Genomic DNA, 27,779 nt, shown 5'->3' on the forward strand with positions numbered 1-27,779 from the left:
TTGACATGCTCACAGAGAGAGGACACGAGTTCTAGACTCGACCGCGCTTGTGGCGTTTCGAACATACACATCTGTTCAGAGGTGACAAAGACCTGAGAGCTGCAGCGGGGATCAGACACAGTATGGAATCATGATATCAGCAGAGGACGATGAAGAGTTTGATGAGGCTGTGGTGCAGTATGCCACCGACACCACCTGGAGCTGGGTAAAGTGATTTGTATATCACATGCATGTGTGGAGGGAAAGCATGAATTATGGGTAAAAGAAAGTAAATCTTAATGCAAAAAAATAATACATGTAAAAGGTGAAGAATTTTAATGTTACTTGCATCTAGTTTTACAGCATGATTGGGGAAAATGTACAGAGGAAAAACAGTCTGGAGACGTATGCATGTGATTTTATCTTGACAGACTAGGACTTAAGACTTAATATTAAGATATTTAAAATTCTTTTTTTATTTTTATTGAATAAAATATTTTTAAAAAATAGGGGTTTAAAGCTGTAACTGGTTTAAAGACAGCAGAGAGAGTGAGACCACGGATAGTAATCTCCTCTGTAACGCGATCTGCTTTGACTGAAACTTAGGAAGAAGAAAAAGGGTGCGAAAAGGGGGGACGGGAGAGGACGGGGTAACACAGGGTGGAGGGATAGCCTGATGGATGAGTTGATCCTTTCACCACTTGTGCCAACAAGGGGGGACCGTGGTCTCCGTGGTCACTGTGGTGAAATTGCTGGCCCCACACTGGCGCCCACTTGCAAAAATAATTGGGGGCCCACAATACTAGCCCTTTTACATTGAGATCACACAATGGGCCCCTACAAAGTCCCCTTCTTTGTGCCACCTTTGCATTTTTAAGTAGAACCAAACAAAAGCAGCATCATAACACTCAAGTGTGTGATTTTAGACAACATGCTGGCATCGCAGAAGCAAATGACATAGTGGCGTGTTTTACTGGGATGGCCTAAGTGGGGCACTGAATTATGCAGAGGTGGCACAAAGTACAAGTGCTGCTGTGGGCAGAAGTGTCAGCATAACTTAAATTACCTTTTTTTTTTTATCTCTACTACCCAAACCTACTTTAAGTACTAACATTGCAGTGTCTTATTTAGTTTAAAAAATAAATAGACCAACCAATCACAACAGTGACAACCCACAAATGTAAAATAAAGCTTCCATACTTTATTAAAGAAATAGTTCCTCCAAAAATAAATAGCACAATAGCAAGTACAAAGTGCCAACAAAAACAATCACAGTGGCATAGCATCCAATTGTACCAAAAGTGTTGCCATAGCCTACCAGGAAGGGGGCTACATAATCTTCCAAAGTAATGCTAAATTTTGCCAAAGGAACAACTGTCAGGGCCATTATCAAAGGGATCCCTTGAACTCTCCCCTCAAGATATCCGAATGAATACGATATAAAAGAATGAATGTGATAAATATGTCACACAATTTTCTTTTCAAGGGGTATTAAAAGTTCTTGATCATGTGGATTTTTGTTTTGACCAAAACATCCTAAAATATATTTGTAGCTGCTTGTATTTCTTGTTGAAATATTCCATTTTTAGATCATGAGTTAAAAAAAAAACTCACCTCATTTTCCACAGCTGTAACTGTACAATGTTTATCCCCGGGGGCTGTTCTACATTCATAATCTTACTCATTAGGGACAAAAAGTTTTTTCCTTTTAATCGCTGTATCAGAGTTTTCACTTCCAGCTCATGTTTCTGTTGGGTCGCATGACTCTCAGACCAGAAAAGTGTGAGCCAATCAGAGGCCTTGATATCAACCAAGTGTGTAAAACAATTATGCAATGAGCCCCAAGCCCTGCTGAGTCAACTGAAATGACGTCTAAACTGAATGACTAGAACTTGTTCGTGTTGTTTTTGATAGTTGTGGTAATTTGGGGTGGAATTAGCCATTTAAATGAGTCATGCCATTGTTAAAGGAATGCATATGTACAACAAGTTTGGTTTGGAGCTCAAACATTTAACTTGGAAATAGGTTCTTGAATATTTCTGTCTTTAACAGGCTGTGTTCCTATTCCTGTTACCAGTAGGTGGCGCTATATCTATAACTCAATTTAGCCATGCAGATGTGTTCAGGCCAGGACTCATATCAAGCATGAGAACTTTGGAGTAGATTGGACAATGTATGGCATTTTGTAATTGTAGGCGAAACTAGCCATTGGGGCTACACGTTTAGGGGCGCTGTGGAGCCATTTTGCCACACCAGTATCCGAAACCACCAAAATATGAAATTTTTCACCAAGCCAGACGTGCATACAAAGTTTCATTTTATAAGTTTTGGGGCTTGTTGCAACATCCAAAAATGAGATTAATTTGGCAGCAAAATAATAATTCCTTGCATTCCAAGAGGGTCCTTGGACCGTTCGATGGTCAGGCCCTAATAATCATCATAATAATAATAAAAATTTTTTATAAAAAATATATATAATTTTTTTTTTTTAAACTTTGCATATTTTATTTCATTAATTTATTTGCTAATTTTCAGGCAGTCTACTTGTTCTTTTTACTTATTGTCTTCTTAATTCGCTCATTACCTTCTTAATATATTCTTCAAAGACATCAGGCCAGTTTGTCCAGGTTTCAAAGGATTGAAACAAGAGCAGCTAAACAATTATAGATCTCTATTTATGCTAATTGCAATGTGCCCAACCCCGTGTTTGATTGGCTCCTCCTCTGAAGGCGTGGTCAGCCGTACTGGAATATAATTGTCTCTATATGCTAATTGCAATATGCCATCCCCTGTTTTTGATTGGCTTATAGTCAGCCAATCAAATATGAGGATTGGCATATTTAAATTAGCATAAGCAAGACTTATAAATTAGTATGGCTGACCACGCCTTCTGAGGAGGAGCCAATCAAAAACGGGGTTTGGCACATTTAAATTAGCATAAAGAGAGACCTATAAAAGAACGCAGACAGGCCAACATTATGTTAGTCCCATAACGTTTTGGGCAAAAACCATGCAGAAATTTGCATACAGTAGTTAAATTCGCCTACTGTATTTGAATATTTCTGCAAACTGGTTTCCCTGAACAATCTTTGAATGGCATAAATTAGGTATGACTGGAAAGCTTAGACCCTTATGAATTAAATGAGCACAATATTATGAATAGATGATAATGTCAGACCCCGCAATAGCATAGCTTATTACATTGCAATGAGACCATTTTTTCGGAAACAGACATCACTGTATAAAATTATCCATTGTGATAATAACGGCCCCATGAAACTTTACAGCCACAAACTAGAGACCTTGGGCATTCAAATGACTGTATGGCTTTCATAAATATTGACAGTAAGGTGTTTCTGAGCAGTTTCCATCACAGAAGTGCATGCCATCCAATCGCTGAAAAATGCAGTTCTTTCAAAAATCTCCAAATATCAAAAGTATTTGATGCCAATTCATAGCATAGATTGCTATTGGTTAAAGATGCTTAAATTTAGCACTAAATCTGTGTAACAAATGGTATCATCTTCAAAACTGCTGATCTTATGAGACATAATAGAGCATGGGGATTTTTCTAACCTTTTAATAACCAGAAAAACCTCCTGAGATTAAAAGTCTCTTTTTAAAGAGTGTCCTGGCCAAGACAGGCAGCAACATAAACCACAGACAGCCATTAACCCTTTGAAATCTGGACTGACATCAGTTTTCTTATGTTGCGTTCAGACACCTTTCACAAGAATTTAAACCTTTGAGGCATGAGCAAATTGGTTTGATGTTCTGCAAAGTGCATAAAATCTGTAAAAGGTGACAAGAAAATGCCCATAGCAAAAACCTTGGCGACAAAGAATTATTAGAAAATTATCAAATAAGTGGGGAAAAATATAAAGAAAATTGTATTTATAATTATTATGGTTATTGATTTAAAATTAGGTTCCAAAAATGAAGAAATATAATATTTTGTATATATTATCTTTATTTTAATATGGCTTTTTTTCAAGTCATTTCCTGTTTTTATTCTTTACTTTTTTTGTTTGTTTGTTAATTTTAGGTAATTCTTTTGTAACTTTTAACATTTTTTTTTTCATTTTGGGTCATTTCTTGTGAAGTTGATCAGTACCTTCTTTTAGTGTTTTTTTTTTTTAAGAAAGTAAGCCAATTTCACAAGGTTTCAAAGGGTTAAAGAACAAAAATACAAAAGAAAAATATGCAACTTCAGAACAAGCAATAAAAACACAAAGAGAACACAAAATAAAATTCTGCATCTCAGATTAATCTCCAGGTTCAAAACTGTCAGATTATGTATACCACCTCTATGAGACTTATACTGCTGACCTGCTATCTCCCTTTAAAGATCCCTGTCCCCATAAAAACAAAGCCAAAAATGGGTCTATGGTGGGTCTCAAAGGGTTAAAAAAAACTTTACCCTTCTATATGAATGTAAAGCAAACAACTGGTTGCCCTACTAATATGTGATTGGTGCACAGGAGGCAGTCAGCTCATAGCTACAAAACTATATATACAAACTGGTGATTGGCTGAACTGAGTGTGAGACCACTCCAGCGCAGACACTCCTCCGAGCAGAGAGGGTGAACTTTTGGTGCATTTCTAAATTAGGTCAACCTGCAGGTACCAAATATGGCCTGTTGTAGTCTGTGTGAATGCATGTGGTTTTGTTTTCACTCTGCTGATAAATGTTGCAGAGAGGTTTGGATTCATATGTCAACTTGTTTGTCGTAGCATGATACGGGTCACGACGACACTGATCATACATGTCATGTGCAGTTCGTTGTCCAGAGTACATCGGATGAGCTCGACTCTTCCTGGCAAAGCAGGTCGTTCTTAGAAACATTTCTGAGGGCAGCTGAGTGGCTCAAATATCCTCGGAGAATCTCAGCGACACTGACATAAAAACTGATGTGAGGACAGTGCGTATATGTGGCGGTGCCAGTAAGCTGACCACAGGCTAGTGTTGAAATACAGTATAATGGTATGTGTCATGCCTAGTTATTAATGCCATGGTAACATGTTCTCTGAAGGTCAGTGCATTATAATCACATTCATAAGACTTATTTATTTAGAAACTGTCAGTGCAAGGAGAAAACTTTCTTTAAATAATGACTTAGTATTTTTTTCTCATTATTTCGAGATTCTAACTTATTATTTTTGAGATAGCAACTAATGATTTTTAAATATTTAATCATTATTGTAAGATACTGGGTCATTATTTTGAAATACTAACTGAAATACTAACTGCAATACTAACTGTCTTATTATTTTGAGACACCATCATCAGTTTGAGATGCCAGGTCATTATTTCAAGACACTAACTCATTATTTTCAGGTATTAAGTCATCATTTTTTTAGAAACTAAGTCGTTATTTCCAGACACTAAGCTAAAAATAATGACTTAGTATAATTTCTTGTAATTTTGTGATTGGTTATTAATTTTTTTTTTTTTAAAAGTTACTCACTGAAATAACTCACAGGGTCTTTTTTATCTCACTGGCACAAATGTGCTTCCACTTTTTTTTTACAATACTTAATAGATAATTTAATGTTAATGAATTCAAACGAGCTTTATTGTCGTAAATGTTAGTTACATTATTGCCAAAGCCGTCTGTCCCTCCCTCTGTTTGTGTCCATGGTGTCTTTGTTTCTGTGGTGTGTGTGTGCATGTGTGTGTGTGTGTGTGTGTTGTGTGCATCTGTGTGTGCATATATGTGTAGCTGGGCACACTGCCTTTTGACAGCAAAATATCATGTTTCTTCATGGAAAACGTTCCTGTGGCAGCCCAAATATTTCATGGGCTACACGCTACAGCAGCCTCACGTGCAGCTCCTCTACAAAAAGAGCCACTTCCTTGTGTGTGTATGTGTATGTGTGTGTGTGTGTGTGTGTGTGTTCATGGGAAATAATTGTTTTTCCAGACTGTGGAGCAGACTTTCTTGGCTAAACCAGAAAAAGAAGAATGCAGTTCTTTATGAGGGTTTTTCCACCTCAGTCTACCAGCGCTGAGCACTGTGTTTTGTTATCTTGAGGGATTGTTTTGTACTTTTGAAATGTTCGTTCTGTCTCATGAGACATGAAATTAGTAAGTGAATCAAATTAAAGATAAAACCAGTGAGATAAAAAAATAACAAACAAAGACATGTTCAACTCATATATTTTGAATAATCAGATCATTTGTTTAGTAGCAAGAAGTGCATGTCACCATGTCACATTGTCACAGTTGCGGTCTCATCTTGCACTTTTCCGGCTGAGTGTGTGTGTGTGTGTGTGTGTGTGTGTGTGTGTGTGTGTGTGTGTGTGTGTGTGTGTGTGTGTGTGTGTGTGTGTGTGTGTGTGTGTGTGTGTTTGTGTTTGTGTTTGTGTGTTTGTGGTTTACCTTCTTGCAGCTTCAGCATGTTTAGTTTCAGTAACAGTTTGCTGCCTGTTATGTTTATCTGCTGACCCGGCACCAACCTGCAACCTCAGCTCACATTAACAGTTTTATGAATGGATAGATTGGTAGCATTGTTATTCCTTTTACTGCATAGTAAGTTATGTAAAAAAAAAAATATCTTAGAAAGTTTGTCATTATTTGATACACTAAGTCATTATTTGAGAAGTCACTATTATGAGGCACCTTCTTATTATTCTGAGTTACCAAGTTACTAAGTCATTTAGAGATACTTAATATTATTCTATTCTATTCTATTATTCTTGCGATGTTGAGTCATTATTTGGAGATACCAGGTCATTATTTAGAGATTCTAAGTCATTATTAGGAGAAACTATTATTTTGAAATACAAAATCATTATTTTGTATGCTAAGTCATTATTTCGAGATACTAAGTAATTATTTTAGGGACATTTCTTATTATTTTGAGATAAACAAAGACAAAAAAAAAGTTAATTTTGTCATACCAAGTCATTATTTTTGAAATACTAAGTCATTATTTTGAAATACTAAGTCATTATTTTGAGATACTAAGTCATTCATTTGAGAGTTTCTGATTATTTTGAGATACTAATCATAAATTAGTTAGAAATGACTTAGTGTCTGGAAAAAAGGATGATCTACTAAACTATCAGTTAGATTTACTAACTCAAAATTTCGATCTCGGCTTCTAAGTAATTATTTTGAGATAAGTTTTTATTTGAGGGATACAAAGTGATACTTTTTGAGACAATAAGTCATTATTTTGATAAAGTTTCACATTATTTTGAAATGCTAACACATTATTTTGAGAAAGTTTCTCATTATTATTATTATTTGAGAAATCCTACTTAGTCATTCTCAGATATTATGTTATTATTTTTAATATAACTCAGTATCTTAATATAAGATAGAAGTCATTATATAGAGATTCTAGCTCATCATTTTGAAATACTAAGTCTTTATTGGCATTATTTTAAGATACCAATCCTTTTTTGAGAAAAGTAAGTCATTATTTCAAGAGGGTTTGTCATTATAATGTCTTTCAGGATCATTTTTCATTTTCCTCATACCAGCGAAAATGTGTTGAGCTTGCCGTTAAGGAAACGTTTTCCCATAGGGCTCTCTATTTCTCTATCAATTTCTTGGTTAAAGTTAGTCAAAGAAAGTCGTGCTTTGGATTAAACTGTATATGTAGGCTATCTATGTCTCTAGTTAGAAAGTCTAAAAGAAAATCTCCTGTGTGCAGTGTGCATCCACAGTTACGCCCTGCTCTTATACAGTCACTTAAAACAGTCAGATCTGTCTGGTGTTGAATTTGTCTTAAATGACTCCAGGTCAAACACCACATCCTCCTGACACACAGTAACACCGCAGGCTCTCAGGCTACTCTGCCAACATCGCATGTGCTCCCATGCAGCCCTGTGATTGGCTGGGAAGATCACCTCACTGCATCAGACTTCAAACGCTGACGTAGCGCCGCTATTTCCCGCCGTCATCAGAGCTGCTGCTGTGTACAGTTTCCTTAAGTGCCCTTTAAACATTATAGCGACATGAGGTCGGGCCACAGTGCATTATTTACCATATTTTAAGTCTTCGCAGGCAAAACTGGGTAACTTATATGTAGTTTTTAGACGACTAATCGCCCAATTCTATGAACTTTTAGATATTCAGTGATATAATAAGTTTAATTTGACATAATAAAAGTGTGGAATTAGTGGTGTTTCTTTTCAAGCGACACAATAACGATTATGAGAAACAAAATGCCACTTTCACGTTCAGAATACAAATTCGACGCTGTTTGCAACAATTTAAGCAAGCAGCTGTAATTTTGTTGCCACTGTGGCAGCGCAAACGATGCATTTTGCAACGCGACAGCTCGTCGCTGATTGGTCAGCGGGCGGGTTTTGGTGCAGATGATGTCATCCACAGATGAAGCTCGCGGAGACAGACAGAGCGAGGGAGTCCGAGGCAGTCAGGGGGACAGATGCGGATCACGTTGACTTAAATTGTCCTTTTTTTGGTGGCTGTTAGTCGGTGGCAGCAGGTCGAGGCTTTATCAAACGCGCAGACATCATCTATTGTGGGAAATGCCGCTTGTATAAGGTGTTTTTGATCTGTCTTTCACCGCTGAGGAAACGCCAGTGTGTTGGTAAAGACTGTCAGCAGATACAGAAGGTATGAGCCTGTTTTTATCATGTATTTGACTGCACCTGCCTTTATGATCATATGGTTTTTACACAGTTTCACATGTGTGTTATGCTCAGCACTGTGTTTTTGGACTCATAATATGCTTACCATTAATAATTCATTATAACGTTTTCCATTTGCACTGTCAGGATGTTATGAGTCAGCTATTTACCTACATCTATTGGAATCAAACTTTATTCCCCTTAAAACGTGTGGCTGTAAAAATTATAGTTATTGGTGTGAGACACATGCATTTTAAAGTAAGTTAAATACATATTTTCTTCAACCTGGCTTTAACATTACAAATTTAATTTTTATTTAAGTTCAATTCTTTTATTTTTAAGTTTTAATGATCTAGGAATTTTTAAAACTTATTTTATCCCAGCTGTTTATTTTTATTTAATTTTATTTATTATTTATATTTTTTATATGCTTTTTGCATATATATATATATATATATATATATATATATATATTATTGTCTCATCGTTGTGATTTTCTAGTCTTGCAAAACTTCATGTATAGTTGTTTGTGCTATTTTTTCAGCCGTGTTTGTATTCTTTCAATATTGCTATGTGAAGCACTGCCGTCTGCTTGTTTCTAAGGTGCTATGTAAATAAAGTTGAGTGCAGATGAGTTTTATTGTCATAAATGATCAGTAAGAGTGCAGATAATAGTTTATGTTTGTGCAGTACCAGTGAGACTGTTTATACTTGCAAAACATCTGCTGAGTGGCCCAGCCAGATTCCAGCCCGCATGGAAATCTTCATAACTGCAATTTGTGAACCAATGAAACACATAAGCATACCACCAAGTTACTGTGTTACCAACCCTTTAAAATACCAACATTTCTCAAGGGCTTGGTTGAGTTTTCATCCACTACTACCCATTTTTGAAGCCATGCAGCACTGTCAGTGTTTTGTTCCTCTTTTTTCCTCATCTTAAACACAAGAAAATCTATTTTTGGATGAAGCTCCTCTGCAGCATGTGGCAGTGTTCTTACCACTTTTTGAAAATCAGCTCTGCAACTCAATGCCTCAGTGAAAGGTGGAATTAATAATCAAAGATGGTTGAGGTCATATGTAAGAGGCATTTCAACACTCAGACATTGTTATGGCTTGTCGGATTCATCTCCCGCTCTAAAATTAGACCTCATGTTCTTCTATAAGGGGCCTGATCTCGTGGTCACATGCTCAGAGAGGGGATATACTGTATGTTGGCATTGCTCCAAATCTTCCCTGTTGCTGCAGTCATTTTTAGGGGCCCACTGCCAACTGAGCCAAGGTCAGATTCCTGTTATTAGACGTCTGCAAACCCCGATGAGTCTCGAAAGCTATGCAAGAGGGATTATCACGTGTGGCAGTAAGGAGTTTGCATCAGAGATGTAAATAATTTAGACATTGTGTGGCGCCAGCAGGGGTGAGGTTTAATTGATACTCTTGAGTTATTTTCAATACCTTCTTTACCTTAACTTACCTCCTCCATCCAGTGTTGGCAGAAAGAGATGTCATGTTTACGTTTACTTGCTGCCATTTGTCTTGTTGAGCTCTCATTATTGCTGATTAACTGAGACAGAAACAGAGACACATAAACATAAGATTAATCCAAGAATGGAGAAGTGAGGAATGCATGTGAAGACACAAATTATGTCCAAATGTTGTTAAGTTTTTGTCGGATATCACACAGAACAAAAGATCTTTTTTTCAGGTGTTTGATGTTCAACTTGAAAGCATTTGGTCCGTAAATGTGGCTCATTTTAGAAACCAATTAAAAGAAATCTGTGCATTAGGTATAGAGACAGGAGTAATTTTTACAACTTTTAAAAAATAAATGTGCTTGGTTTAAAGCCCCTGAAAACCAGGCTTCAAATTGTAGGTATTTCTCAATGAAAGCTCACAAAAACTCTATAATCCCGATAATCTGCTTTATCAGGACTGTGTGGTTTGATCAGATTAGACAATTATAGAAATCTCAAATGATAAACAACTAAAACAGATTAAAGTTTGGCAGAAAAATGTGTGTTCTCGTTAGATCTCATCATTGAACAATCAGGCCAATTAAGAAAAAACAAGTTTCTAGCAGCTTAAAAAAATACTTCACCTCCCAAATTACCATTTATATATTAATTACTCACCCAGAGTTCTGTTTAAAACATGAAGAAAACGTTTTTATTGCAGGTTTTCACAGTGAACAAACAATCCAAAAATGAAGCAAATTCTTGTTGAACTGAAGTCTGTTTAACACAACAGTGACGCTCTGTAGTGTGACATATAACATAAGCCTCAGTAGCACTTTAGAAACAATAATATAATACAATAACATAATATTGCAATAACAGTCATTTACCTCCTCTGTTATATAGGGGCTGATCACAGAGGGTAAGGACCTCCCAAATCTCATTGTTTTTTTCCAATTTGCAGACAATTAGCGCTGCTGAAATCCTAGAAGTGTCCCAAAATCCTACATGTCTTAAAATCCTAGAAACATCCTTAAATCCTAGAAGTGTCCTAAAATCCCACATGTCTTAAAATTTTGAAAATGTCCTAAAATCCCAGAAATTTCCTAAAATCCTAGAAAACTACCTGAAATCCTAGACACGTCCTGTAATCCTAGAAACGTGCTAAAATGCCAAAAAATGTCCCAAAATCCTAGAAACATCCTAAAATCCCAGAAATGTCCTAAAATCTCCAAAATGTGTTAAGATCTTAGAAACGTCCTAAAATTCTAGAAATGCCTTAAAATCCAAGAAACGCCCCAAAATCCTAGAAGCGTCTTAAAATCCTAGAAATGTACTAAAATTCTAGAAATGTCCTAAAATCCTAGAAACATCCTAAAATCCCAGACAGTTGTCAGTAAGATGTCAGTAGCCGTTACGAGAACAATGAGGAATGATTCAGTCTAGTTCTTGTGTGACGGCCGTCCTTTACCCTTTAAAATACGTTTACACGTTCTCACGTGTCCCTGAATGCCCAGGTGTCCTGCTGTAGTTCCCATCTCACCCAGTAAATGCCATGGGAGGTCACCTAGTTACACGAATGCTGACTGGTTTAACTTAGCTTGCCCTTTGACCTCTGCTGTCAAGGTTTGCTGAATGGAAAACACTTTCCAGACTTAGGGGGGAGAAGCGGGTGGGAAGGTCAAAGTGGCAACAGGTTTTTTCTAGGCCACAGACTGTCCCGGGGGAAGAGCACTGAACAGGAACCAGCCTCCTTGTCCTCTTTCCCCAGACATAGCAGTCACAGTGCAGCTGAAAATCTGACTTCAGATCAGAGTATTAGAATAACTTCATCCTGTGTCCCTGAGGGACAGATACACGTCATCGGAGGTTTGATTGACAGGCTGAAGTATGCCGCAGCAGATGCCGGTGCATAAACACCTTCCTCTCTGAAGGTCGGCTGAGTTGAGAAAGTGATGTGGAGCTCAGACATCACGACTATTCAAGAGATAGTTCTGCTCTTTTAAAGCGTGTTATATGAGGCAGTAATGCATAGTCAGTATATTACTTACAGCAGACGTCTGTCGAAACAACCAGTTTGGAGAAGCAGGCAGATGTCTGACACGGAAGCTGAGCAATGTGCTGCAAAACATAGGCTATTTTAGCCACCTAAAAAAGTCCCACCAAAAAACATCTATATATGCTTTAGTATATGTCGTATTGATGCTGTTATCTCCTCAAAGCCAGACTCCATTGAAAAAAGATGTAATTTTAGGATCTGTGACTAAAGGAGCTGCTGGTCTACCGCTGCCTCAGTCAGATGGTTTGTTTGTGTTTTTGTGTGACTTTGGTGAATTTGCAGTAATCTTTTTAAAAGTCACACAATAAAACAAACCAACTAACTGTTGGAAGCAGTGGTAAACCAGCAGTTCCTCAGCGAGCTAAAATTCCTGTTTTTCTCAATGGAGTCTGGTTGCTTTGCAGAAAGCATAGATGTGGAACTGAGGTCGCTAACAGCTTTCCCATCATAACAGGTTGTCTGCGGCAGGGTAACACGGTGAAAACGGTCAATACAGCATACAGGTGAAGTGATGTAGATCTTTTTGAAGGGATTGCTTTCAGGTGGCTAAAATGAATTTTGCTGCTGCCTCTGACCACAGCTTCTGTGGTGATACTCCTGCCTGCTTCTTCTAACATATCCTCATATAACGGTTTGTGTGATATCCTATGAAATGACACCCCACGCATGACTTTACGCCCTTAACGTAAAGTTAGAGAGGTTAGGTTTAGTGAAGGAAACATGGTGAGGACATAAGATGACAGTCTCCTGGGATACGTCTTGTGTTTTGTGGCCTGTCCACCACCCCAACCTGTCTCCTAACGAGACCAATCGGGACGACTTTCTTTAGTCCCGTCAGCGCATTAGTGACGTGACTGCAACCTTCCAAAATACTTGGGTTTTACACGAATTACTGGGTCATTACTGGGATATGCATGAGTTTTGGTTTATTACTTTTGGTTGGAAAATGTACAAACAGTACATAAGGACAGCCATCTACTTTTTTCTGCCCATAGAGTCAATGATTGAAATCTGCCTTTGCAACCCACAATATGGTCGAAGGTTGAATTGCAGCTTGATTGACAGACATTAAGCACTATTTTTTGTTATTTCACATAGGTTAAAAACCTGTTGTTAAAAAGCAGATTTTTTCCCCTGTTTATTTGCATTTTCGGCAAAGTATGCACCAATATAGATCTTTGATTTGCACAAGGTTGTGGCACGCTCATCCCCCTGAAGTCTGCATGTAGTTGGGTTGCACCTATCTCCAGGTATGGACTAGTAGTTTTAATAATTTCTCCACTGTTCCCTCCCACAGACCCGTCAGACCATGAACTACGTGGGCCAGCTGGCAGGCCAGGTGTTTGTCCAGGTCAAAGAGCTCTACCGAGGCCTCAACCCCGCCACCCTTTCTGGCTGCATCGACGTCATCGTAGTGAGACAGCCGGATGGATCCCTGCAGTGCTCACCTTTCCATGTTCGCTTCGGCAAGATGGGAGTCCTCCGGTCCCGGGAGAAAGTGGTGAGGGCGACCGCCTGTGCTGCCACATTTAGAAAGTTGTGTAACCTTTCAGCTGCTTGACGCTTCGCCCCTTTGTCCTCTCCTCCAGGTGGACATGGAGATCAACGGAGAACCGGTGGATCTGCACATGAAGCTTGGGGACAATGGAGAAGCATTCTTTGTGCAAGAAACAGAAAATGATCAGGTATGCATGACAATAACTGAACTCATTTTAAATGGCAATGTCTGCTAATGGTGAATTTTGTAAAATTTAGGGGGATTTGGTGAATTGTATTAAACCAGCTAAAACTTCTTCAGTTTTCATTATTCAGAACGTTTTTATTGGAGGCCAAATTATCCACAGAGGCCTCTTCCTCTCCAAAATAAACAAACCAGGCGATTAAAAAAACTTTAAACACTGAATAAAAGCAGTTTAACATCACAAATCAGTGAACATGCTCACTCTTCTCTCTCATACATTAATATTTGCTCATTGTTTTCTGATCCAGATGTTTAGGTGATTTTTGCTGTGAGCCGAATTATCTGTAGAGGTCTCTTCCTTTCCAAAACAAACAGACGAAGGTGATTTAAACCAATCCAAAAAATGAACATCAGAATTTTAGCTTAAAAATCTGTGTATTTTCAATGCACTGTCGCACATTTTTTCATTACAAACAGTGTAAAACTGTTGCAGATGTGCTGCTAAATACAGTGCCTGATGGGAAAATGCAAATTGCTCTTATCTAGAGCCATTGTTTGGTTTGACCATTCTGGGCTACTGTAGAAATATGCCACTGCCACGTCAATCTCTATAAACTAGGGACCGGCTCCCTATGTAGATATATTTCAAAACATACCTATCATATCATATTTCATTTCTGTCAATATATCCCCCGAAATCTCACAAACTGGTCTTTTAAAAGCAGATATTCATTCAAATAAAAACAAGATTCAAATAAAAACACACATCAGTCTCCACCTTCCCTGACGTCCCCAAAACCCAGACACACCCATGTTTACAACCGAGAACGGTTATCCAAAGTATTTTCCTCCTTACACGTAGTCATTCTGTAGTAGCTTGAACAAGGTCACGCTGTGTGCAGAGTTGGCACAGCAGCCAGGAATTTTTTTTCCTTTTTTTCCTTTCCCTTTTTGGCTGAACAGCATTCCTCTGTTCATCAGTGAGTGAATGAGTGTAGCTTTTTACTAACTCAGGTTTTCTGACCCACATTAAATGCTGTGGCCTAATGACTGAGGACACACCTGGACTTGAGTTTCCTATCAAAGAAATATGCTTTAGAGTGTGGTTGAATTTGTTTTTTAGTTGAATATATGAAAGAAATACCTTCCTCTTTCTAAAAAAAATTAAGAATTGTTATTTTTCTGTTTACGAATCCCATGGGAACATTCACATGGGAACGTCAGTCTAAAATACACATAAAATTACTTTTTCAGCATTTTTCATTTGGATTTCCAAGATTTTTTCGCTTTGTGTGCAGCTGAAAGACACAAACAAGTGGGGAACTACTGAGACTAGGAGGCGGCACCAACAAGGGGAAGAGGGTAATTTATTCTCCCCAGAGTGGTGTCACATTCCCAGGCCTGGAAGAGAAAGGAGGAGGCGGAGGGATTGTCTCTCTGAACCCTTTTTTCTTGGCAAAGGGAAGCAAAAACGTGAGGAAGCTTTTGTCAGACCACAAATCATATGGTTATAGCTCTCTTTTTCCTCTCTCTTCATCTCTCACTTTCCATAGGTCTGCACACACACACACACACACACACACACACACACACACACACACACACTCCCCCGCGCTGAGAGCAGGAGACCCTCCTGGAAAGCCCTTTTCTTTTCCTAGAAGGAAGCTTTTTTTTTATCACCTCCTTTCACAGAAGTGAGGAACAGACTGGATCGGCTGTTTGGCTGTTTGGCTGTTTGGCTGTTTGGAGGGTCTCCTTACAGCAGAAGTGGCTGTAAACAGTTTGGCAGCAACTGCACACATTTGCTTCAGACTAAAGTTGTGAAAAACACTGAAAGAACAGTCGCATTCAAGCGGCAGTCGTTCCAAATGTCAAAATCCAGCTTTAACTTGCTTGCAGAAATAGTCAAGGCGGATGCCAGAGAAGATATTTTGAGTTTTGTTTTTTTCAGTGTTTTATGTTTATCCTGGAGATAATATTAGTGCTGGTCTGGATGTGCTCTAAACTGCTCACAACAGCACAAAAGGTTCATTTTGTTGCATGCAGATGCACATAATGCAACAATTAAAGGTTAACTTTGGTATTTTTACAACCTGTGCCGTATTTGTGTGTGTGTGTGTGTGTGTGTGTGTGTGTGTGTCTCTCTCTCTCTCTCTCTCTCTCTCTCTCTCTAAGGGCTGTTGCTAGTTATGCATACGATCTTACTGTTAAACAAAATGATGTACTGTTGACGCTTACAATGACAATCTGAGCCTGTCAGTTGCAAAAACAAATACTTTTAGTGGAAGTAAATTGACGTTGCATAAATGCCCTGAGTGTTGACATTGCAGCTTGTGTTTGGGCTGTCAGCTGCAGACTTCTTGCTCAATAGTGGACCATTTCCAAACAAGGGAAAAAAAGAGTCTAAGTTGAAAAATACCAAAGTTACCCTTATAGATTAAAAATACAGATTCCTTGAAATCTAACTGAAATCTCACTGTTCAGTTCAGTTTTTTGTGGCTCTTTGTTTAATGTTTTTAATATCTCTTCAAAAGCTAATTATTTTTTAAGGTATTTGTTAGTTCTTAAACAGTTTCTTCTAAATATCGTTGTTATTATTTCATGTTTTAACTCTCTTGACTTTTTAACCCTGGTTGTAAAAAGTGCTTCCTTACATACTTACATATTTACTGAAAACCACCGCTGTTCTTATACACAGCCCACATGATTTTCAAAGAATTCAGTCATGATTTCACTTCTGCTTTTTCTCGTCTAAACAGGAAGTGGTTCCCTCCTACCTGGCCACCTCTCCCATCATGTCAGATGGGGCCATTCTGATGAGCTCCTCCCTGATGGGGAAGAGCTCGGGGACGCCCATACAGACCCTGGGCTCCACGGGGAGCGCGGGAGAGACTGGCAGTTCGATGATGAAGAAGAGGAGGAAGAGGAGGAGGAAGGCTCGGGCGGACAGCGTGAGGAGGGAGGAGAGCGGAGAATACTCAGAGGACGAAGACATGTTCACCATAGACATCAGCTCAGATGAGATGGCAGAGATTGAAAGCAACAGGTGAGAAAATGTGGAGCTGGTAAAGGAAAAAGGGGAAAGAGGGAAATGCAAGAAAAGAATAAAGAGAGAAAAAAGACGGAAGCAAAGAGGAAAGGATACACGTGACAGAGTGAGGGAGGAGAGAGGGGCGGACAGTGAGATAATAAGGATAATACATCATTGAAATGAGCTTTGAGAGCAGCTGTAATGGATCTTGGTATAAACAGACCAGCATCTGTAGTCAAGAGGCCTCCAGCTGTGGGACTGGCGCACACACACACACACACACACACACACACCACACACACAAACAAAAAAATGACCAAAAAAGGCACAGTTACCTTAAAAAAAGCACCAAAAATCTCAAAGAGATACAAAATGACTACTCAAAAGACACAAAAAAACGCCGTGAAAATACAAAATTATCTAAAAATGTACAAAATGACCTCAAAGAAAAAGCTCAAAATAACTATAAAAAGACACAGAATGGCCAAAAACTATACACAATTACCTTAATAAATAGCACAAAATGACCTCAAAGAGGCACAACATGACAACCAAAAGACACAAAAAGACAGAAAATTACCAAAAAATTAACACAAAATGACTAAAAAAAAGACAGAAAATTACCAAAAAAAGGACACAAAAATAGTTTTTATGTATCACAAATCACAATCTGCCTCAGAGGGCTTTTCAACATTCGACATCCCTCAGTCGTTGAACCCTCATAGCGGATAGGAAGGAAGGAGCCCCCCCCCCCCCACACACACACACACACACACACACACACACCCACACACACACACAAACACACAAGACATTCCAGAGCATATGGAAACCACACCACGTGTGATTTTCACCACAGAGACAAGAAGAAGTTTAGCATGTGAAAAGAGGAAATGTCATCACTGTGTGTGTTTAAGATAAGGGGGGGTATACTCCATGTGTATCCAGTTTGCAACACGTGACTTGGCCTCTGGTGTGCAGCGCTGGATCTAAATCAGACCAGCATGTTTATACAGAATGTCGGTCAGGCGTGCAGCTATAGGAGCCACGTACGTCCCTCCCATACTGTACTCGATTTGTCAGAGACCATGCATCATGAATGAATTCAACAGCCACTATAAACAACTGCCACATCATTTATTTTCATGCCTGCACGTGTTTGGGGGGATACGTTACGTCTAAATTCAGGCTCATGTCTACTGTGCTCTACTGTAAAACAACACCAGGGTTTTCCATTCATGTAAGCTGACAGTGAGTACAGCTGTTGACCATCACAAAAAAGATGGTTGTATTTACAGTGGAAATATTATAAAAGTAAATTATTGTGCTTTGCAGTTGGGAACCGCTGATGTTGTGCAACGAGTTCAAGCATGACTTTAGGGAAATGGATGAAAAGCGAAAACTAAATTACAGGCTAGATTCTCTACGTTGTAAAATATGCAGATGAATTAAATGCATTATATGGTATGCTTATAGAGTATTTGTGTGTTTCAGGAGTTCATCTCGGGATGTTTTAAGAGAGGAGACCACAGCGGGTCCGACCAGCGGCTCTTTCAAACAGACGGGCATCTACACTCGATCAGATGGAGAGTGGAGCCCCATTCAGAGGTGCTTCACTGAACCACACCATGAAGACCGACATTCTTCACAAGTAACAGCTCTTTAATCGTCATTTATCCTCTTTTCCTCTTTCAGCCCTGGAAACTCTCGTCCCACCTCCCCTAAGAGCGACTCTGAACTCATGACTAAGACGTCAGACGCAGACAATCAAAATCCCACCATGCACTGGGCGTGGGGAGAGCTGCCACAGGCTGCTACGGTAACCAGAAAGGGTCAAATGTGCATCCATTCACACAGATAACTTTGTTTCTAGTGGTTTTATTTTATTGTTTTCCCTTTTTTTCTTTCAGCCGTCCTTCCTCCCACTGAAATCTGACCCTCCACCAGTTTGCCCAGTATCCATCCCCGTGTCTGAGAGCACACACTTCCGCGTGATAACTCATGAGACGTCGTCTGAACAGTGCAGACCCTGCTCTGAGATATCGGCACCCAGACTGCTGATGCCGGAGGAGATCACTGAGGAATCAGTTGTGATGGAGTCTGTATCCATGAGGGTGGAGACGCAGACGGCGGGAGGTGTGGCAGCTCGTATCGTGTCTGACATGGAGGAGACGATGCCTCGTCTACCGGGCAAGACAGACTCTCCGTCCAAGAGAAAAGGTAACATTCAAGCAGGAACAGCGTGATGAAATGTTTCTTTCCTTTTAGAGTCTTGTTTCACCGGTCGTTATATAATTTGCTTTTTGTTCAGTTGCGTTTTACAGCTCAATGCATTTAGTTTAAGGAAGTTAAAGGAAGGAGCTTTTTGTACATGATGACATGATAACACACCCAGAATCTACTGTTAACGTTACCACAAACCAGAGGTGTGAACACGAGTCACATGACCACATAAACCCGGGTCAGATCTGAATCCTATGACCTTAGACTCAACTCTGAAACAAGCAAACTAAACTAAAAGAAAACTAATTTTTATTTTTCTTATGTTTTAGGGGTAAAATATTTTTTTTCACTTTGCAGTATAACCCATTGTGCTTATGGAGGAATCGTAAGAAAAAATAAGTAAATTATTAGGAGAATTACCTCCGTAGAGACAGGAAAAAGTCTTTTACACAGTGTTGAGTTGATTCATTGCTTTAAAAATATTTAATTTAAAAGGTTTTCTCGTGGGTAAACCCAAGAGAAAAGCAAATACAAAGACAGTTTTATCTGAATGGACTCGTCTCTCTGTTGCAGACAAGAGAAGCCGCCATCTTGGCTCTGATGGGATTTACCTGGATGACATCACAGAGCTCGAGCCTGAAGTGGCGGCCCTCTATTTCCCTAAAAAGTATGTCAGAATCTTAACCTATGTGTAATTAAAAACATTGATATAGCCAATATAGCCAATATTTTGGGGTTCATTCTTCCTAACATCTCTCCCTCTTTAGTGACGGCGGAGCAGCAATGAGGAGCAACTCAGACCCGGGCCTCCACAGCACCAGTCTGTCCCCACAGTCCATCAGCTCTGGAGGAGACAGCGGAGTGGACAGTTACTGCGACTCCATGGCTGACATGCCATCTATCGCCATCTCCTTGTGCGGAGGACTCAATGACAACAGGGAGATCACTAAAGGTGAGATTCTCATAATGACACAGCAGGAATACAAGGTGCACTAAGTGCTGCGGAGGTCGATACGGGCAAACGTGCAACAAAACATTTCCATGAGGAGAAACGTGCTGCAGCTTTGGAAACTGAACATGAAATGTGTGTCCTTACAGAGCAGTTCCACGAGAAGATCATCTCTTACCAGCAGTTTTCGGAAAACCCCTCCATCATCGACGACCCCAACTTAGTCGTGAAAATTGGCTCCAAGTAAGACTTTCAAACTTCTTACATTATTTGAGAACATGTTTGTTAGGGGGTCAACAGATTATTACCCAATTATTGGAGCTTATATTTGGCATTTTGCAGATTATCTGCATCAGGGTTTTATTTTAATGATTGCCCATAAAATTAATTAAAAAGTGTAAAGAAAGCGTCAGCGTGGGAGTAACTTTGACTTTGTAAAACCTCAGGGAGCTATTTTGATTTGTTGTTTTTATTTTTTCATTTTCACTTGACTTTATAAAAATAATTGCTGGGGACTTCCTGTATATGATGTTGAAAGTTTCAGTGTTGATCAAACATTTGCTGAAGGCATTTAAATAAAGTTTTGTGTTGGAGTTTGCTATATATTTAAAATTCTTAATATTGACAGAAAGATTTTCATTTTGACTGTAAATGCATATCGGTTCCAAATATCAGTTATCGGTCTCATGAACTACTAATAATCGGTATTGAACCTGAAAAACCAGTATCATCGACCCTCAGTCTAAATGTAGTAAAACAGCAGGCTATAAGTAATTTACAATCCACTGTGTGCTATATGGATTCAGCTGCCAAAAAGTGCAGCGTGTGCAGGACTGTTAAGGCTTATAACATGTTTTTTTGGCAAACACATTTGGCTGACAAAGTGTTTTCTGCTGAGGTTATGAAATTGATAAAAATAAATTTTGTTTTCCCCCTCAGATACTATAATTGGAGCTCTGCGGCTCCACTCATGCTGGCTATGCAGGCATTTCAGAAACCGCTGCCAAAGGTAAGAAATCGATATACGGCATAGATGCTAATGACTCACTCTGCAGGTTGGCTTTGTTACATGAATACGACTCCCCCTTTTGACCAAAACTGGTACTGCATTTTATGTGTTAATCTACATACAACTTATACAGGGGTGGAATCATATTGGAAAAACACAATATTTGTTGTCTTTCTGCAGTATATATTGTGAAAAAACTACTGAAATTTGAATCATATGACCATATGACTTATATGATAGGATAAATAATTAATCATTTTAGATATATCAGTGTTATTTATTTGGAAGTGTATCTGCATAAATATAATAATTATAATAAAAGCTGAAAAGCTGAGAGACTTTTTATACATACTAACATTTAAAAGTTTGTTTCAAGTTGCAATTATAGTAATAAAGCGTTTGCTGTACAAGCAGTAAATATTTGTAGCATAATGTGTTCGCCTTAATTTGCCTTACTTTGCATCATTGTAGGTCCTGCGATGTAACTATTGCACGTCACAATGTCGATGCTGCAACGATACATCATGCAGCCTTACCTTATACATTGCATGATACCTAATACACAGTCTATATATTTACAACCTAAATGCTCTCTTATTTCAGCCTTGTTTGAAAAACATCCACTGATTTTTTTCTCCTTAAACTTTGTCTCCTCCTCTGTTCCCCTCCCTCCCATCAATCCACCCATTAGTCATCTTGCCTCAGTTATATCCACTCAGCCTTAGAGTTTCTCCTCTGTTGTCTGACTGGTGTGCTTGGTTACAGCTCTGTACGTCAGAGACAAAACTCTTCTACCTCTTCCTCAACGCTCATTATTCTTTTCCCCCATCAGACTCCCATACATGCTTAATTTTCTCATTCCAACAGCAGACACGTTGTTGCTTCTCTGTTACTGTTTGTTGATTTACGGTCTGGTTTGGCTTCAGTTCTTTAAGTGTGTTTTTTTACGGTGTTGTGTTGTGGTTGTTTGGGTTTGTCTGTGTCCCGCTCCAGGCTACCGTGGAGAACATCATGAAGGAGAAGATGCCCAAGAAAGGAGGGAGGTGGTGGTTCTCGTGGCGAGGCCGAAACAGCAGCACCAAATCGGTAATTTCATCCCATCTGTTTAGTAACACTCCTGAATGTGTTGCTTTTTACTTTTACCACGAATGCTCGTGTAAATCACCATTAAATGAGTGAGTAACGAATGCAAATCAACGCTGTTTCTCCTCCTGCAGGACTCAGTGTCAGAGCTTGGGGCCTGCGGCTACACTGAGCAGGCTGGGAATCTGTCAAGCAGGTGAGGAACCCTCAAAGCATCAAATACGTTAGTAAGCGATCCTGACATCCTGACTGACGGACTGAGCGTCCTTTTACACGCTGTTAACCTTTCTGATGGCAGACATAAAGAAGAGTCGTCCTCTAGCGATGAAGACCACAGGGCAGCCATACAGAGCTCTGCCTCCATCCAATCAGAGCTGTCCTCAGGAGGCGTCTCTTATAAGAAAACACTTCGACTCACATCAGAGCAGCTGGTGAGTGCGCACTTGGAAATGTTTCAAGTTATTAATAGTCACCGTTAATACCTCCATATATTATATCTCATTCTCTCCCTGTCTCTCTCACCCACACACACACACACACACACACACACACACACACACAGCTGTCTCTCCAGCTGCAGGACGGTCCTAACGATGTTGTGTTCAGTGTGACCACTCAGTACCAGGGAACCTGCCGCTGTCAGGGAACCATCTACCTCTGGAACTGGGACGACAAGATCATCATCTCTGATATAGATGGAACCATCACCAGGTCTGTGATACAAGCGGCTACACACAAACTAAACCTTTACGTTTAAAAGAAAAAAAAAAGGGAGGAACTTATAACCAAAAAATGGTGGTGTAAAAGAACCAGGTCCAGGCACTATTCCCTTCCCTTCTAATTTAACTTTGGCCTAGTCTGCACATACAGGGGTATTTTTGAAAATATAGCTTTTTCTACGCGTTTTGGTGATTCATCCTCAGGGAAACTGTCCATTACAGGGTTCCCACTGTCATGGAAACCCTGAAAAAAATCATGTAATTTGACAATCTCATTTTCAAGGCCTGAAAAAAGTAACTGATTTAGTAAAAATCATTGAACGTTTTGGAAAAACACCAGGAATTTTGTTGTGTATTATGAAATTAATTGTTCTTCCATGGTTTACCTTCCACGTATTGTAACAAAGCTGAAAATGTATTTTCTGTAGGCTATCTGTTATTGTAATGTAGCTTTCATATGTGTTGATGTGTGACACTTTTTTTACCATCACATACATTCATTCATTTTCTCCCTGCGTTATGCCTCTCCCTCCGTGTATGCCAGCAAGCTGGATTTTTTTTAACAGAGTTTGAATCAAATGTTTGAATAATGCTGTGCAAGTGAGGCAAGAAATATGGCTTACTGTTAAAATGTTTCAATTTTGGCTTGTGAGATGTTCGCACTTTTTTTATTTTATTTTTCTATTTTTTTGAGAATGAAAAAACCCAGATTTCAAAAATACGTGTACGTGTTGACTATTAGACCTTAGCTCGGAGAGAAAATGGATGCAGATGTGTCTCGAAATGGACCTCTGTATGTCTTGGACATATGTTTTTGTATTAACAATAAAGAAAAGCCTGTGCTCTCATTTCTTAATATCATGTATGTGTGTTTTGTCTCCAGGTCGGACACATTGGGTCACATCCTGCCCACACTGGGGAAAGACTGGACCCACCAGGGCATTGCACACCTCTACCACAAAGTCAGCCAGTAAGCATTAATTTACCGACACACGTGTGAATAACTATGAATTGTTTGGTCAAATTAAAGCTCAAATTGCTTGAAAATACTCTACAAATTTTACATCAGACAGGCCAAAAACAAGCTCTCAAAATAAAAATAAAAAAACAGATTTGTTGCTGTCAAGTACCATCAAGTGTTCATTATTCTTTCGATTCATCAGAAATGGCTACAAGTTCCTGTACTGTTCAGCTCGAGCTATCGGCATGGCTGACATGACGCGAGGATACCTCCACTGGGTCAACGAGAGAGGCACCATGCTTCCGATGGGCCCCGTCCTGCTCAGCCCGAGCAGCCTCTTTTCAGCTCTGCACAGGTCTCCCATACACACAAATACACATATTTTTGTAAAGAAGCACTCTATAGTCATGTAACAATGTGCAAAAAGATGCAGAAGACCTGAGCACGGCTGCACTGTGCTGAATGTCAAATCTCTGTGGCGTGTTTGTGTTTGACAGGGAGGTGATCGAGAAGAAACCAGAGAAATTCAAGGTGGAGTGTCTCAACGATATCAAGAACCTCTTCTACCCAAACACTCAGCCCTTCTATGCAGCTTTTGGCAACAGACCAACGGTACACACACGTTATATAAATTACAATTACTGCTACACTCAGTCATTTAAAGTTTGAATATATGTGGTGTGTAAAATTTGGTTGGTTTGGTTTGGTTTTTTGGCTGAAAATTTAAAACCATTTGTGCTGTAGATTTTTGCATAAATCCATGTTGGGTTTTTTTGAAAGCTTTACAGCACTCAACTTTTTTTTAAATATTTGCAGGACGTATATTCCTATAAAGAAGTTGGAGTGCCACTGAACAGGATTTTTACAGTAAACCCTAAAGGTGAGCTGGTGCAGGAGCACGCCAAGACCAACATCTCATCGTAAGTCCCTCATCCTGTTTACATAAGATATTCTTTTAATGACTTCGGTTAAAAAATATTTAGTTTGCTCATTTATCGCTCTCCCTGTCTTCAGTTATGTCCGTCTGGGTGAGGTGGTGGACCACGTGTTTCCTCTGAAGGTGCGAGCCTCCTCCTCAGACTTCCCCTGCTCAGACACCTACAGCCACTTCACCTACTGGAGGCAGCAGCTCCCTCGAGTGGACCATCAGGGAACTACACCTCCTCAGACTCCCCATCCCAGCAGCTGACTACCTGCGGCCTGCTGAGCACTGACGTGTGTGTGATGCGACTTTGTAGATTTTTGTAGCAGATGGAGCACTTTGAGTGCACAGCGGACAGGGAGCTACTTAAAGGGTATGCTTGGAGTTATTCAACGTGGATCCTATTTTTTTCCATGTGTTTGTGTCTAAGTGAGTAATGAAGAACGTTTTTTGAAGCTGGTCCAGTATTGAGCGAGCGCACAGAAACAGCCTGCAATATAACCACTTGGGACTTTTGTGTGCTGTCAATAGACCTTTTTGTGTAAAAGTAAGGTCGTTCAATGTAAGAAGCTGCAAAAAAGGACTAAGTTACAGTGCACACTTTAAAAGAGCTGATAGGACCACATTTCACCGGAGTCGTATGTTGAGTTTTATGAATCCATGTGACAAATGATTGATTTTTGTTTAACCAGAAACAGTCCAGAAATCGCTATCACCACATCGACCAAACTCCATTTAAATAAACTGTCATTTTAGCGAGTACCAAGCCAACATATTTTCACATCTAACTGAGGTAATTAAGGGCTTATTTCAGCCAAACCAGAGTTGGTAATTTGAGGAACAGTGTAAAAAAAAAAAAAAACAACCAAGATGGTTTTTGTGAGTTTTATTTTGTTTCTGTCAACTTTGAACACCTTTACTTAATTGGAGTTTGGTGGATTTGGCAGTAGGATTTTGGGGCTGTTTCTCACACAATAAAAAAGTCTGCCTCTGTAGGGATCCTTTCCAATGTTGTCAGACACTTGTAATAGCAACCTGAGCCTGTCAGCGGCAAAAACAAACACTTTCAGTGGACATTAATAGAGGATGTGGACAGGCCCAGAGTGGTTACATTGCTGCATATTTTGCTCTTGCTCAATACTGGACCAATTTTTATTTTATTTTATTTTTTTAAACATTGTTCCAGTTATTCACTTGGACACAAAAACATGGGAAAATAGAATACAGGTTAAAAATCCCAAACTTACCCTTTAAGTAAGTGCTGTGAATACTCTAAAAACGCACAAGATGGATGTAAGCGCACTTTTATGAGAAGAGGGCCTCTTTAGCCTTCTGACTAGATATATGTATATGAGAAATGAAAATAATTTATTCAGGCAGCTTAGCACACATTATTATTGAGTGACTGTTGACATCATTTAAGTAGCTAGACTTTCTAGGATATTTATGCAGACAATCTCATATTCTATCAACAGACTATACAGCGGCTGTGCAGCCACGCGTCGCACACATCAGAAAGCAAGTTACTCAAACTTGTGCCAAATACTCTATTTAGAATTTATTTTCTTACTTTGAACTTTTGAAGTCGAGACTGTTACCGATCCTCAATCAGCAGATACATACCTGCAGGTTAATTTTACTTAATAGCAACATGTGTGTGTGTGTTATCAATTATTCTGTTTGAGTTACGCAGTATGTTAAAATGTATTACAGAGCACAATGAATGAATGATCATCTATGTATCTTGATATTATCCTGACAGAGGGTAAATCATAGTTCAGAATATTTATTGTTGGGACATGTTGACAAGAGAAAGCACAACATTTAAAATGGTCAAAATATTAGCTTTCTCTTTTTTAAAAAAAATGTATCGTGAGACGAGTGGCTGAATAATTTTTATTTTTATATTGAAATCACACAGTGTGTACATGTTGTGATGAGAATGTCATGTCTGTGGTGGCCTTCATGAAACGCCTTTTAATTTATCCGGTTACAGTTCATACAATGTAGCTGTTGCAGTCTCTAAGATTTATACTTGTTTCCATAAATGCAATTTGACATGATTTATTTATGACTGATATCAAATGTACATTATATGAAACATTACCCCTTGGGTCTTTTACTGCAGCGTTACTGCCATTTTAGCCAGAGTCTGAAAACCTTTATCGGACTGTCCGCAGCTCAGATGCTGCAGTATTGAGAGGAATGAGAGACACTTAAGAAGTGCTCTTTATTTCTTACGATACCACAGATAAGAGTTTATGCATGTGCAGGAGCTGCTATCATAGTGACCTGCGTGATTTCTCAGTGGTTTTACTGTGAACATCCCCACCTGAACGGACGTGTTGAGTAAGTGTGTAGTTTATGAAATGAAGTATGTATATAAATTATATTATTCTTTCAATGAAAGAGCTAAAGTAGCCTAAACACGTTTATCTTTGCCTTAAGTATGAACAAAATGATCAATAATTTGTTCTTTTACTCCCTCCACTTATTCTGTTGACCAGTTCACTGTTAAATTGATGTAATCAAAGTCAATAAAATAATGCCTTGGTACAGCAGTGAGTGTGTCTAATTATTCACTGACCTCTTTTATTAACGCTCAGAGTGAAATAAGTTATAGAAGTTTCACATCCTTTACTTAAAGGAATACCTCAGGAAACGTTTTTCTTGCATGACTCTGATAAACGAAAAATCCAAAAATTGAGAAAAGTCTTGTTCAATGTCCTGGGGGTCCACTTTTAGCAACAGCAAAACATCTGTTAAAACCTTTCACACTCGTGCAGTTAAATTGAAGTCTTATCCATTCATATGCTCCTTACTCTTTTCCACTTAAAAGTAAAACTTAATCCATGCTCTCCTCAAAGCCAGACTCCACTGACAAAAACATCATTTCGCCTCAGTGAACATAGGAGCTGCTGGTCTAGGGCTGCCTCAATCAGTTAGTTTGTTTGTGTTATTGCGTGACTTTGCCTGCATTTTGAGCAAATATGCTCAAAATGCAGGCCGCTGCTCAGCAGGCATCATCTTCAGTTCAATTCAATGTTATTATTTGTCACTCATATCATCATCATCATCATCATCATCAATACTGCAATACAA

The 27,779-nt window shown here is 39.0% G+C and overlaps 1 protein-coding gene across 2 annotated transcripts; it reads left to right on the forward strand.

The window, feature by feature from the left end:
• On the forward strand, positions 1-27,235 carry LOC121955351 (phosphatidate phosphatase LPIN1-like). 2 transcript variants are annotated; one of them, XM_042503262.1, is made up of 20 exons: positions 1-205; positions 13,397-13,600; positions 13,689-13,784; positions 16,540-16,826; positions 18,306-18,419; positions 18,507-18,630; positions 18,722-19,031; positions 19,608-19,701; positions 19,802-19,986; positions 20,133-20,226; positions 20,923-20,992; positions 21,986-22,078; positions 22,210-22,271; positions 22,374-22,506; positions 22,638-22,786; positions 23,678-23,764; positions 23,958-24,110; positions 24,253-24,367; positions 24,572-24,675; positions 24,770-27,235. In XM_042503262.1, exons 1-20 carry the CDS (start codon positions 131-133, stop codon positions 24,942-24,944), a joined length of 2,724 nt encoding a protein of 907 aa, XP_042359196.1. In that variant the 5' UTR covers positions 1-130; the 3' UTR covers positions 24,945-27,235. The 2 variants fall into 2 exon arrangements, with proteins under 2 accessions (XP_042359196.1, XP_042359197.1); XM_042503263.1 differs by lacking the exon at positions 1-205 and adding an exon at positions 8,358-8,572.
• The last annotated feature ends 544 nt before the right edge of the window (positions 27,236-27,779 follow it).

Source organism: Plectropomus leopardus, chromosome 16 (assembly GCF_008729295.1).
Source record: "Plectropomus leopardus isolate mb chromosome 16, YSFRI_Pleo_2.0, whole genome shotgun sequence".
Classification (NCBI taxonomy): Eukaryota; Metazoa; Chordata; class Actinopteri; order Perciformes; family Serranidae; genus Plectropomus; species Plectropomus leopardus.

Coding starts and splice junctions, on each gene's coding strand:
- LOC121955351 (XM_042503262.1), top strand. CDS start 131: ATGATATCAGCAGAGGACGATGAAGAGTTTGATGAGGCTGTGGTGCAG. Junction 13,785..16,539: donor AAGAAACAGAAAATGATCAG/GTATGCATGACA, acceptor TCGTCTAAACAG/GAAGTGGTTCCCTCCTACCT. Junction 19,987..20,132: donor CAACAGGGAGATCACTAAAG/GTGAGATTCTCA, acceptor GTGTCCTTACAG/AGCAGTTCCACGAGAAGATC.